General features: G+C 37.4%; 1 protein-coding gene across 1 annotated transcript in view; it reads right to left on the reverse strand.

Moving 5' to 3' along the window:
- Positions 1–9,910, reverse strand: part of dnah9 (dynein, axonemal, heavy chain 9) — a 164,339-nt gene extending 154,429 nt beyond the window's left edge. The window contains exons 1-6 of the mRNA XM_057359459.1: positions 9,554–9,910; positions 2,687–2,883; positions 2,394–2,552; positions 2,163–2,293; positions 1,869–2,080; positions 1,401–1,634 (exon numbers count right to left, since the gene is read on the reverse strand). Of these exons, the coding sequence (XP_057215442.1) occupies positions 1,401–1,634; positions 1,869–2,080; positions 2,163–2,293; positions 2,394–2,552; positions 2,687–2,883; positions 9,554–9,910 (1,290 nt within the window). The remainder of the gene's footprint in view (positions 1–1,400; positions 1,635–1,868; positions 2,081–2,162; positions 2,294–2,393; positions 2,553–2,686; positions 2,884–9,553) is intronic.
- Positions 9,911–11,368: the final 1,458 nt, after the last annotated feature.

Here is an 11,368-nt window from a genome sequence, read left to right on the forward strand (position 1 = left end):
ACCTGCACGCAAACTCTGACCCATGCGTACGGACATTTTGGAGACAGAGCAGTTTGGCGACACCGATGGTGAGTTAGTGAACTCAAGTTAGATTGCAAAAGGTAAGTGTGATAAAAATGATTATAAGCATTAATCCCTCACATTTAATTTTACCTTAAATATCCTCATTATCACGAAGATTAAATCCGCAGAGTTATTTGCGCTTGTTTCATGCAGCTCTTGTAAAATCAAACTCAAATCTTAAATAAAAATTCAATCTAAATATTTAATCAGCGCTGTCTCACCATCACACTATGAGCGCATGAGGAGGAGATGATCCGACTGCATAGAATATAGGACAGCATCAAATAACACAGTGTAAATAAATAGCTAAATATATTTTCCTGCATAATCATCGAATGTCAAAGTCTGGAAATACAGCCATTAAACTCTCGCACAATCGTTACTCTAAATGTCCTCATTATCAGTTCTAATTATGTTCATAACAAAACCGGAATGAAGAAACATTCGTCTCTAACAATTATGTCTTCAAATTTTATCTCAGGCGAAGGACACCACTAATTAATGATGTGATTTTAATGAGGTGTAAATGATCAGTCTAAATGCTGTAAACATATAAATGCTGCAGAGACCTTCTTTGGCTTTAATATAATTATAACAATTATTAATATGGAAATCTCAGTGAATCTCATGTGTGGCCATTTGTGATTTCGTTACGGAGATAAAGGATCGGGGATTTTACATAAGTTTTTGTTATTTTTCTATGGCATCTGATAGCGGCTGAACCCGGAAACGGTATATGTCCATAATGGTGCGTGACGTCAGGCTTAACAAGCGGATTGGATGTCATGCTTATTAATATACGAATAAGCATTCATGAGCTGCTTTGCATTGACTATTTATGGGTAAAAATGGACGTGTACAGGGCGGGATATGAGGCTGATTCACGTACGCACACTTGCAGGTAATCTGTGATTTATAAAGGGAAAATTGCGTGCAGGTGTGCGTGCGCAAGGTTTTATAAATCTCAATTTTTGTTTGCGTACACCCTTTTCAGCATTCTGGCGTAAGTTCACTTTTAGGAAGGTTTCTACGCACTGTTTTATAAATGAGGCCCCAGGTGTGTTAATTATGGAGACATTCACAACATTTTGGGAGAAGGCTAATGAGTTCAGTTGTGTATACTTTTCCCATATCTGATTTACTTATTATAAGCAAAAGATGTAATTACATTTTTATCTGATTAATCGATTAATCGAAAAAATAATCGCCCAACTAATCGATTACCAAAATAACCGTTAGTTGCAGCCCTACTAGGAACTATTACATTAGCAGAAAGGACATCTGTGCTCAAAATGAGCCTAAAATGCAAATAAAAAGCTTAATGAAAAAACACTTACTTCAATTGTTCTTAGTCTCTTCATAAAGTGATCGAGCCCAGCAAACACCATGAGGGGGGAGAAATCCCATGGTTTAACCTCCTTCTCATTCTTTTGGTATTGACTCAGATTGGCTTTTCGTTCCTCATATGTGCTCTTGAAATGTGTTAGAACATCTATAGCAGTTTGTACTCGTGAGAGGCTCTCCATCACGTCACCTTTCAGGATGTCTTCTGGGTTCAGGTAACTCCGAGCCTATCAAAAACGAAAACACTCAAAAGTAAAACCTTATCATCCTGCACAAAACAAAACCGGATCTTAAGCTTTAAGGCGTTTGTGCCTATATTGCTTTAAATAAGTAACAGAATATTAAAGTGTCCGAAGTGACCAAAGTGAGGCAAACTTGAGCCTTCTCCCAATACAGAAATAAATAAAAACTGTGAGACATAATAGTATCTCTAGCAGCTACTCCATGACTACGATCCATACCTGCTGAATGAGGAGGTTGCAGATCTCCTGTAAAAGCACAATGACTCTGGCTGGGGTGTTGTAGTATTTGGAGTTCGCCCAAATCAGACACACGGTGTGCATAAGAGGAGCAATCCTCCCCTTTACCTCATTGAATTCTACGTTCTCCAGGTCTTCTGTAAGTCTCTCTATCGGCTTGAGAAAGACACTGATCTCCCTTGCCTCATTTCGAGCTGAACACAAACATAGTAAAATATTATTAACATTCATTACACGTTGTAAGACTGAAAGTGATATATTTGCACAACGCTGTACCTCCAACAACATCCTGGAGCATTTTTTCAAAAGCAGGATAGTAAATGCTGTCCACAGCAAGCAAAAGCGCAGTCATTTTCGCAATTTTTGAAGACTTGAACTGGCTATGTATGCCCTGAAGATCAGCAAATCTATAACAGGACATAAAAAAGAAGAAGCAAGGTAAGAAATTCAGCTTTTCGGAGCAGCATCACATCAGAGAGACTAAAATTCGCGACATGTGACATTAACCTGTTTTTCCAAAAGCTGATCTCCACATGCGGAGTTGGGATTTTGCCTTCGAGCAGTGGCTCAGAAGAATCTTTCTTCAAGACTTTATAGATCTGATTACTCCAATCGATCACAACAGTCTCCATAGAGTGAATGAGGCTTTTATCCACGAGATGTCCACTGCAACATATGAAAGCATTATGGAAAAGCACTGGCCTAAAATATGACCACTTGCTAAATGAAAATTTTAAAAAAAACATGTTCATTTAAATTGTTAGTAAAAAAGCACTTTGGTAGCATTGGGAATGAATTACCTCTTTTCTCTTTCATAAGCAGCTTCCTCAAATCTATCAGATCCTGCAGGTAGAGGAAGTACAGTTTTGCCTTTGACCACTCCCATAGTAACAAACACGCTGTTTTTAAAAGGATGGACATGTCGAATGAGGTCCTGAGAAACAACTTGAGGCAAGTTGTGGTAGTTCCTCTTGTTGGACAGCATTGGTACCACAACCTGTAATGACGTTATGAAGTGGTAAATAATCTCAGGTTACAATAGTGGAGGTGGACAATAGTGAAGTATTTTAACTCTACTGAAGTACTTTTTTCAAATAAACTTTATACAAATCTAGTAGGAATGTAACGATTCACCCTGAGCCGGTTGAAAATCGATTATAATATGTGACGATTCAAGTCAGTTGAGATGTTTAATGAATCGCAATGCATGTTTTGAACAGAAGGGGCCACTGTCAACAAACCCAATTAGAGGTCTTTAAAATTGCGTGGAAAGAGAGTGCAAACTGTTATAAAAAGGCACTAAAAGCAGCAAAGGCTGAGCACCTCCGTAACCTCATAGAAACTAACAAAAACAATCCAAGGTTTTTATTTAGTACAGTTGCTAAACTAACAAATAAACAGACTTCACCTGACCTGGGTATTCCGCCGCACCTTGGTAGCAATGATTTCATGAATTTTTTTACAGAGAAAATCGAAAACATACGAGACAAAATAGTAAAAACTCAACCTCCAAGTCTGTCCTATAAATTAGTACCAACCATCGCCCCAAAAGAAAGGCTACAGTGTTTTTCACCTATAAAACAGGAAGATTTAATTAAACTTATTGCAACATCTAAACCTACAACTTGCTTATTAGATCCCATACCAACTAAATTATTAAAAGAGTTATTACCCGTTGCAATTGAGCCCATTTATAACATTATCAACTCGTCAATTAATCTAGGCCATGTCCCAGGAGCCTTTAAACTGGCCGTCATTAAGCCTCTTATCAAGAAACCAAACTTAGACCCCAATGAACTAGGAAACTATAGACCGATTTCAAATCTCCCTTTCCTGTCTAAAATACTAGAAAAAGTAGTGTCCACTCAGTTGTGCTCTTTCTTACAAAATAATGACATACACGAAAAATTCCAGTCAGGTTTTAGACCGCATCATAGTACTGAAACTGCACTCGTTAAAATTACAAACGACCTGCTCATAGCATCAGATAAAGGTAACATCTCACTCCTAGTCCTGCTCGACCTTAGTGCTGCGTTCGATACTGTAGACCATAAAATACTTCTAGATCGCTTACACAATTATACCGGTATTCAGGGACAGGCACTACAATGGTTCAGATCTTACTTATCAGACCGACATCAATTTGTCCATTTAAATGGGGAATCATCAAATCTAACGCAAGTAAATTATGGATTACCTCAGGGATCGGTTTTAGGACCCTTGCTATTCTCCATATACATGCTGCCCCTTGGAAACATTATTAGAAAACATGGAATTAGCTTCCACTGTTATGCAGATGATACTCAGCTATATATCTCATCAAGACCAGATGATTCCTTCCAACTATCCAAATTGGCAGAGTGCATCGACGATATAAAGCATTGGATGACTTGTAATTTCCTTCTTTTAAATTCTAATAAAACAGAAATATTACTTATCGGACCAAAGACACGTGAGCAGAATATTTCGGATTATGACCTGCAAATTGAAGGCTGCACTGTTACTCCAACAAATACAGTTAAAGACCTTGGCGTTATATTAGACAGCAACCTGTCATTTAAAAATCACATCTCAAATGTCACAAAAACAGCCTTCTTCCACCTTAGAAATGTTGCCAAATTGCGAAATATTTTATGTGTGGCTGATGCAGAGAAGCTTATTCATGCATTTGTGACCTCAAGACTTGACTACTGTAATGCACTGCTTAGTGGTTGTCCTGCAGCATCAATAAACAAACTACAGTTAGTTCAGAATGCAGCTGCCAGAGTTCTAACCAGGTCCAGAAAATACGATCACATAACCCCAATGTTATCAACCCTTCACTGGTTACCCATTAAGTATCGTATTGACTTTAAAGTTCTTTTAATTACTTATAAAGCCTTAAACGGTTTAGCCCCTACCTACATAACAGAGCTTCTACCACACTACAACCCATCACGCTCTCTAAGATCTCAAAACTCCAGACTTTTGATAACACCTAGAATAACTAAATCCACCAAAGGGGGTAGAGCTTTCTCATACGTAGCACCTAAACTCTGGAATAGCCTCCCCGATACTATTCGAGGGTCAGACACACTCTCCCAATTTAAATCTAGATTAAAGACACATCTTTTCAGCCAAGCATTCACTAATACATAGCTAATGAACAGCAGCTACGCTAATTATTCTCTTTCTGTTTCTGCCCTCGCCTCGGGATGCCCATCCCGAGGTAGGGAGAGATTCCGCCAGGCCCAGATGAACGTCATATGCCCATCCACAACTAGAGATTACGCCAGCTACATCGGAAAATCCCGTGCCATCCTCCTGCGAGAGCCTGCGGACTGACTGACCATCCAGCTCCATCCAAGGCAATTCCATCACCACCCAAGAAAAAGGCGACCATCTGGCCGGCCCAGCTCAGACAATTCCATCCCCAACCGAGAGCAAAGACGGACTACCTGTCACATAAATGCTAAATTTACAATACTTGGTATTTAATGCTAAACTTACATCACACGACAGCAGTTTGAAGTTATGGCTGCACTCAGTGACTTTGATTGGAGGTAGCTGGGTGGGTGTTGTAGGGAGTGGGGGGGCTTGTTGGTTGTGGTTCGGGGCGTTTCATTTGTTGGGACTGTGTGGGTCTGGTCTGGTTGGTCTTGTTTTGTGGTCGATGTCGGACAACAGAGGAATAAAGTTAATTATGCCATTACTACTTTTCCCTGGTTGTTCCTCTGTTGTCTGTTGTTGATCGCGGAATGGGACCGGGTTGGACCTGCACGGTTTCGGCGGGTGGGGCTTCCTGGGTCGCGGCTCGTGGGCTCTCCCTGTTCTTCGTGGACGTTGCTCGGTGGCTTTGGTCGGGGTCACTGAGTGCAGCTATGACACGTCAGAGGAGATCTGGCCCTCCCGGCTGAGCCTGGTTTCTCCCGAGGTTTTTTTTTCTCCATTATTCAGCATTGGAGTTTGGGTTCCTCGCCACAGCAGAGCAGTGCAGTGTTGGCTTGCTCACCGGGAGACTGCATTTATTTATTTATTTATTCATTTATTTATTAGATATTATTTATTATAATGATCTTGCTTGGTCTATAAACACCATGCACTGTGCTGTGTTTTACCTTTCTGTGTTTTTCTTATTTGCTCCTGTAAAGCTGCTTTGGAACAATGCACATTGTGAAAAGCGCTATATAAATAAAATTGAATTGAATTGAATTGTGTTTACTGCAAACTTAGAAAACATTGATATGCTCATATTTCTTAAATGTAAAAAAATGTACAAAAAAAGCACAGACAAAGTCTTAGTTTGTTTACATTAAAGAGACTTTTGTATTTTTCATTTTTTATTTGATTTGGAATTTGTTTTTAAATTGCAGTTTAGTTTTGTTATTTGACATAAAATATATTTTTATTTGACAAAGAAATGTGCAGCATTTGAGAAATAATAAAAGAGCTTTGTTCATTTCTAATTTCTAAGTCATTTTTTAAAGATAAACCTTGAATAAATGGTATTGTGAGATCAGCATCGGGAATCGCGTCGCATCATGAGCTGAGTGAATCGTTACATTCCTAAAATCTAGTATTTTTTTACCATGGAAACATTTTACTTCAGTACTACATCATAAAACATATATCATAATATTTACTGCACTACATTTCATAATACATTTTGTGTTTTTCATCTTTAATACCTTCAGTACATACATTAAAACTCTAGTACTTTCTCACTTTGAAAAGACTATATAAATAGCAAAATCAAAAAAATAAAAACGCATAAAAATGCATTTATGAAATGTAGTGGAGAAAAAGTATGATATGTGCTTTATAATATATAGTAAAGTAACATTTTTCCAAAGTAACAACACTTGTTGTTTGTGTGTTAATTGTTCTGTGATGTTTCTACTAATTGCTAAAAAGGTTCATAAACAGTTATTTGACATTTATGGCCCAGGTGACTGGCTCAGAAACAAAAATCATTGGCAACTCCCATTGACATGAATGCAATACTAATATAGCACTCTCTACATTGTGCACAACTGTATATGGAACTATGACTAAGAATAACAAGTAGGAAATCATGGGTCACGGGTAAGACACTGCTATTTCACAAGTTCACCTATCCAGATTTAGTTTAATGGAGGGTGGTGTTGAAATAAAAAGCTGAAGAGAGTTTGGAGGAAAATGAAGATTAGAAAAATTGTGTCAACTTGTTTCGTTTTCCATAAATAGCCATTCTCATACATAATTTCCATTCAATGTTTTTTTCTATAGATTATAAAGGACTGAGTAATGGTTTTAGTAATAGGACATCATTACTGTACAAAATGGAGCAGTGCTATGAGGTGAAATAACTTGTCTTGACTCCTCCGTGACATTAAAATTGCAACAGAAAACGTTCTCTAAAATGTGACTGGACTAACAGGGACTTTCATTAACCCACTGTCTCAATAGTAACTTATTGTTTACATCGATCAACCCGCTGTTGCTATGAGATGAAGAAAATGCCAGAGCTAAATGTCTTCTCATTGGTTTGTGGACTATTGCTTGGAAACTGTTTAGACTTTCTGTTGTCAATAGCTCACATTTCAGTACAGGCAAATCTGAGTAATCCATTTTTAAAATACCAATTTTTTATTTACATCTTTTATTATTAGGTCAGTTTAGAAAAACTTTAACTGAATCTACTCAGCCACATGCCATAAACCATGCAACAAACAATTAGCAGAATGTCATGCTACAAACAGGGTAAAAATGCTTATGTGCCATAGTTTTTGTGAACATAAATTTCAGTTTGATAAGAGTCCAGACATCAGAAAAATATCAGTCATTGACCTCACAGCGGTACTTAAAGGGGACGTGCAAATGTGTTTCATGCACTCTGACTTCTTTACAATGTTAAACATGCTGTCTTCTCATGCTTGACATGGTCAACTTGTCAAAAACGAGTTGGACGTATGACGTAGTATTTCTGTGCTCGATACACTCCCCCAGTGTTCGTATAGGTTTCGGGAAAGTTTTTTCGAACATGAAAATCTGTTTCATAACAACTTTTCTTATTCCCTTACTGGGCAATTCTCCCGGATAAGCTTGCCTATGGCAAGGCGAAAGAAATAGCCCGCCCACGCGTCAACCGCACAAGCGATAGGAAGATCCGCTTACCATCAAGATTGGCTGCGCTGTGTCAAGATTGGCTGTGCTGTGGGCCTGAAGCTCGTTACTATTGCGATAGTGAGAGAAGTTGAGGTGTTTGTTTGTTCATGGCATTTTAGTGATGGATGTTATATAAACGGTGGATATAACGCTGGATTTGGAGATCGTTTGAAGCTGATAGATTGCGTGTTCCCAGTGCTAAAAGATGCCGGACATGAACCGCACGCGGTAACTGAAACTGAGCCATGTCTGTGTTTTGTTGGTAATGGTTGCGCACGTGCTTTAGTTCTGCCCCCCATCCCCCCCACACGTTGTAGGTTTTCAGAAATAATTGTACACCTGTATCTTTCTTTTATAAATGCGAACAAACTAAAAACTCTACGGATATTTGAAGGGTGGGATACTATTCTGTAAGTACTCAAGATTAACATGAGATATGCAGAAACTGTCTGAGTTATGGCCACTTTAAACCACCAAATATTGACATCTGAGCTATCAGTATGGTGAAAATGTTTGGTAAAAACTTTATTTTCTTCATGGTAATGTTGACATTTCCATGGAATAGCCCAACAGTAGACTGGTGGTTTTCTTATCTCATCTGTGCCCAGAGGCTCTGCAGTTTCTGGTGACCCAGGATGCTGAGAGGTCTCAGATGACATCTATTTATCCGGTACAGCTGTCTGGTTTGGGTCTCTTTTCTCTTTAAGGGACCCCTACTCCCTGCAGGTTATGAAGCTGTCCCACTGCTGGATGCCCTAATCTTTTGAGTGGGCTGCCACAGCTTTTGAATCACAAATGGCCATAACATTTACAAGCATGTTTTTGATGAAGGCTCTCTGAAAAAGTACATTTCATTTCAAAGTCCAAACATTTCATTATAATTGTAGATGTTGCAACATGTTTTTGAAATCTGAGTGTCAATAAAAATAACAGTCAATGAAAACGATGTCATGTATAAACAGCACAAAACGTTTTGTTTTTATTTCATTTGATTTCATTGAACACTTTATCCAGCACTCCGTAAGTTGTGTTATTCGCAAACTGATTCAAACTGTTTTGCTAAGTAGTTTGACCAATTCGTCAAAAGAACCGAATCAGCAATAAATGACTCCTGTCACGTTGTCGTGCTAACATCATACTTAAATTTCACATGACTTGAATGTTATCAGAAAACTCTAAATTAATCAAATACAGAAAACCTACATGTTTACTAACAGCGGAGAGTTGAGAACTTTGTGACTACTTCCCATTAACGTAACGTTAACTGTAGGCTACTTGATGTTTTAAACGCAGGCCTGTGTTCCAGTTTGGTACAATCGCTCTAATCGAAACACACTTATGTTTTTAACACCAGTCAGACATTGTTTCCTTACCTGCTCTGGGAAACAAATATTGTGTCAAATTTTGCACTATTCATGATTTCGACCACATCATCGCCACCAAACAGTTTAACTTTGCACCTGCAAACGCATCCGGTGAACCGAATGCTTCGCTTCAAAAGAAAGATTTGCGGCAAAGAGCGAGATAGTAACTGAACTCACCTCGTTCACCACTTCGGAGAAGTACACCAAATGAGAGTGCATAATGTCTCCATAAATTAAATCAGTTTTCATTGTATTAACAGACAATGTTTTGTTACTCCGCTTAAAAAAATATATTGTTCTGTTCTTCTGGGTTTCTACAAATCCGAAAGAAGGAATCAGCTGTCCTGAGGAGTTTAGCGTAACAACAAGAGTTGTGTGATCTGATTTGTCCAAAAAGTCTTGAATGGTTTGTCTTTGCTCCTCTTTTGCAAGACATTTTTGCCAAATGTCAGATTTTAGTTGAAATGTTTTCAACACGTAGTTCCCTAAGTATTCAAATCTTTTATCAACTTTTTGTGAATCTTGCTCTTCCATTTTGGCGCTGTGTAGATATGACTGACTGGACTGACTGAGACTCCCTTAAGCCACTGGTCCCATAGTAACCCATTGTTTGTAACCTGCTGTTGCTATGGGAACAGAGACAATGCTTAGAGCTGAATGTCTTCACACAGGTGCATTTTGAAGGACTACAATTAAGCCCAAAACAAAAGTTTAAAGGCCTAATATTTAAAAAAATCACGTAATCATGTAAATAAATAACAAAGAAGTAGTTGAATTTGGAAACATGTACATAAATCCAACAATAAAATCACACTGTTCTAAAAGTAATTTTAAATTGCAGTGTGGTTGTTTTCTTTTTAATCCATTTGCAAAAATCGTGTTATTTGACAGATGCAAATAAATACGGTGCAAATATTTGTAACGTGTAAATAATAATCAAAGTCCTGTTGTAAAATTTCGTTCAGATATTTAAATAAAAAGCATAAACAAAGCAAATAAAAACCTTTTGGTTTCAGGAGGCCAGGCCAAAATAATAAACACCAAAACAGGACAAAAACTCCCCCAAAACTAAATGTCGTATCAAAATAAAACAAAAGCCAAAATGTTGCTTACCTTCCCCCTTTACTAAATTACTTTTGTAAAGTGTTTACATGTTTTTGTCAATATATACAAATAAAATATTTACAAAAGCCAGCAATAATGCTTCTAGAACAACACTGAAGCTCTGCCAAACACAACAGCTCCCAAACACCAAACAACCCTGTAGTGTTACCCGTATTTCCTTTTTATCTTTCTCACAGGTCAAGTGATTGCCATCAGGGAAAAGGGTGAAGTAATCCAATGGTGAATATCTGAGATGTGACAAATAAAAATGAAGTTTCTTTTACTTTTGCATTTGCGTGTGACTTTTATACAATATATGCATTATATACCCAAATGCCCTTTTTATATTTGGCATCCTCTTTAGAATAGAGTTAAGAGAAAATACGCTAGTAATAGGTCTATATACAGTATAAAACTATGTATGTGTGCAGTAATATTCGAATTCCACTAGATGGCGGTATAAGAGAACACAGCAGGATGTTGCGCTTTAAAAACTTGTATTAAACTTCTGCAGTGTTACACTAAACCTCAAGCAGCCTTTTCTTCTTGTGTTGTTGTGCACTAAAGATTTAGATTTGGCACTCACTTGTATTTAAAGCAACTTTAAGTGCATTCAAGCTAAGAGTTTGGTTCCAAAATGAGTTAAGTAATTTTAAGTAAATGTTAAGTAAATGTTAAGTAATTTTCAGTTTTTTTGTTGTGCATTCCAATTACTATCAATCAAACTGCAAAATAATAAAAAATACAGCTAACTAACACATAAAACACAATAAAAACATTATAATATAATAAAAAACATGATTTAAAAAAATTGTTTAGTTAATATATTTAGTTATCTCATTTTGGAACCAAACTCTTCATATATATATATATATAATAAAATATATA

The sequence above is a fragment of the Triplophysa rosa genome, linkage group LG18 (genome assembly GCF_024868665.1).
Source record: "Triplophysa rosa linkage group LG18, Trosa_1v2, whole genome shotgun sequence".
NCBI classification, from domain to species: Eukaryota; Metazoa; Chordata; class Actinopteri; order Cypriniformes; family Nemacheilidae; genus Triplophysa; species Triplophysa rosa.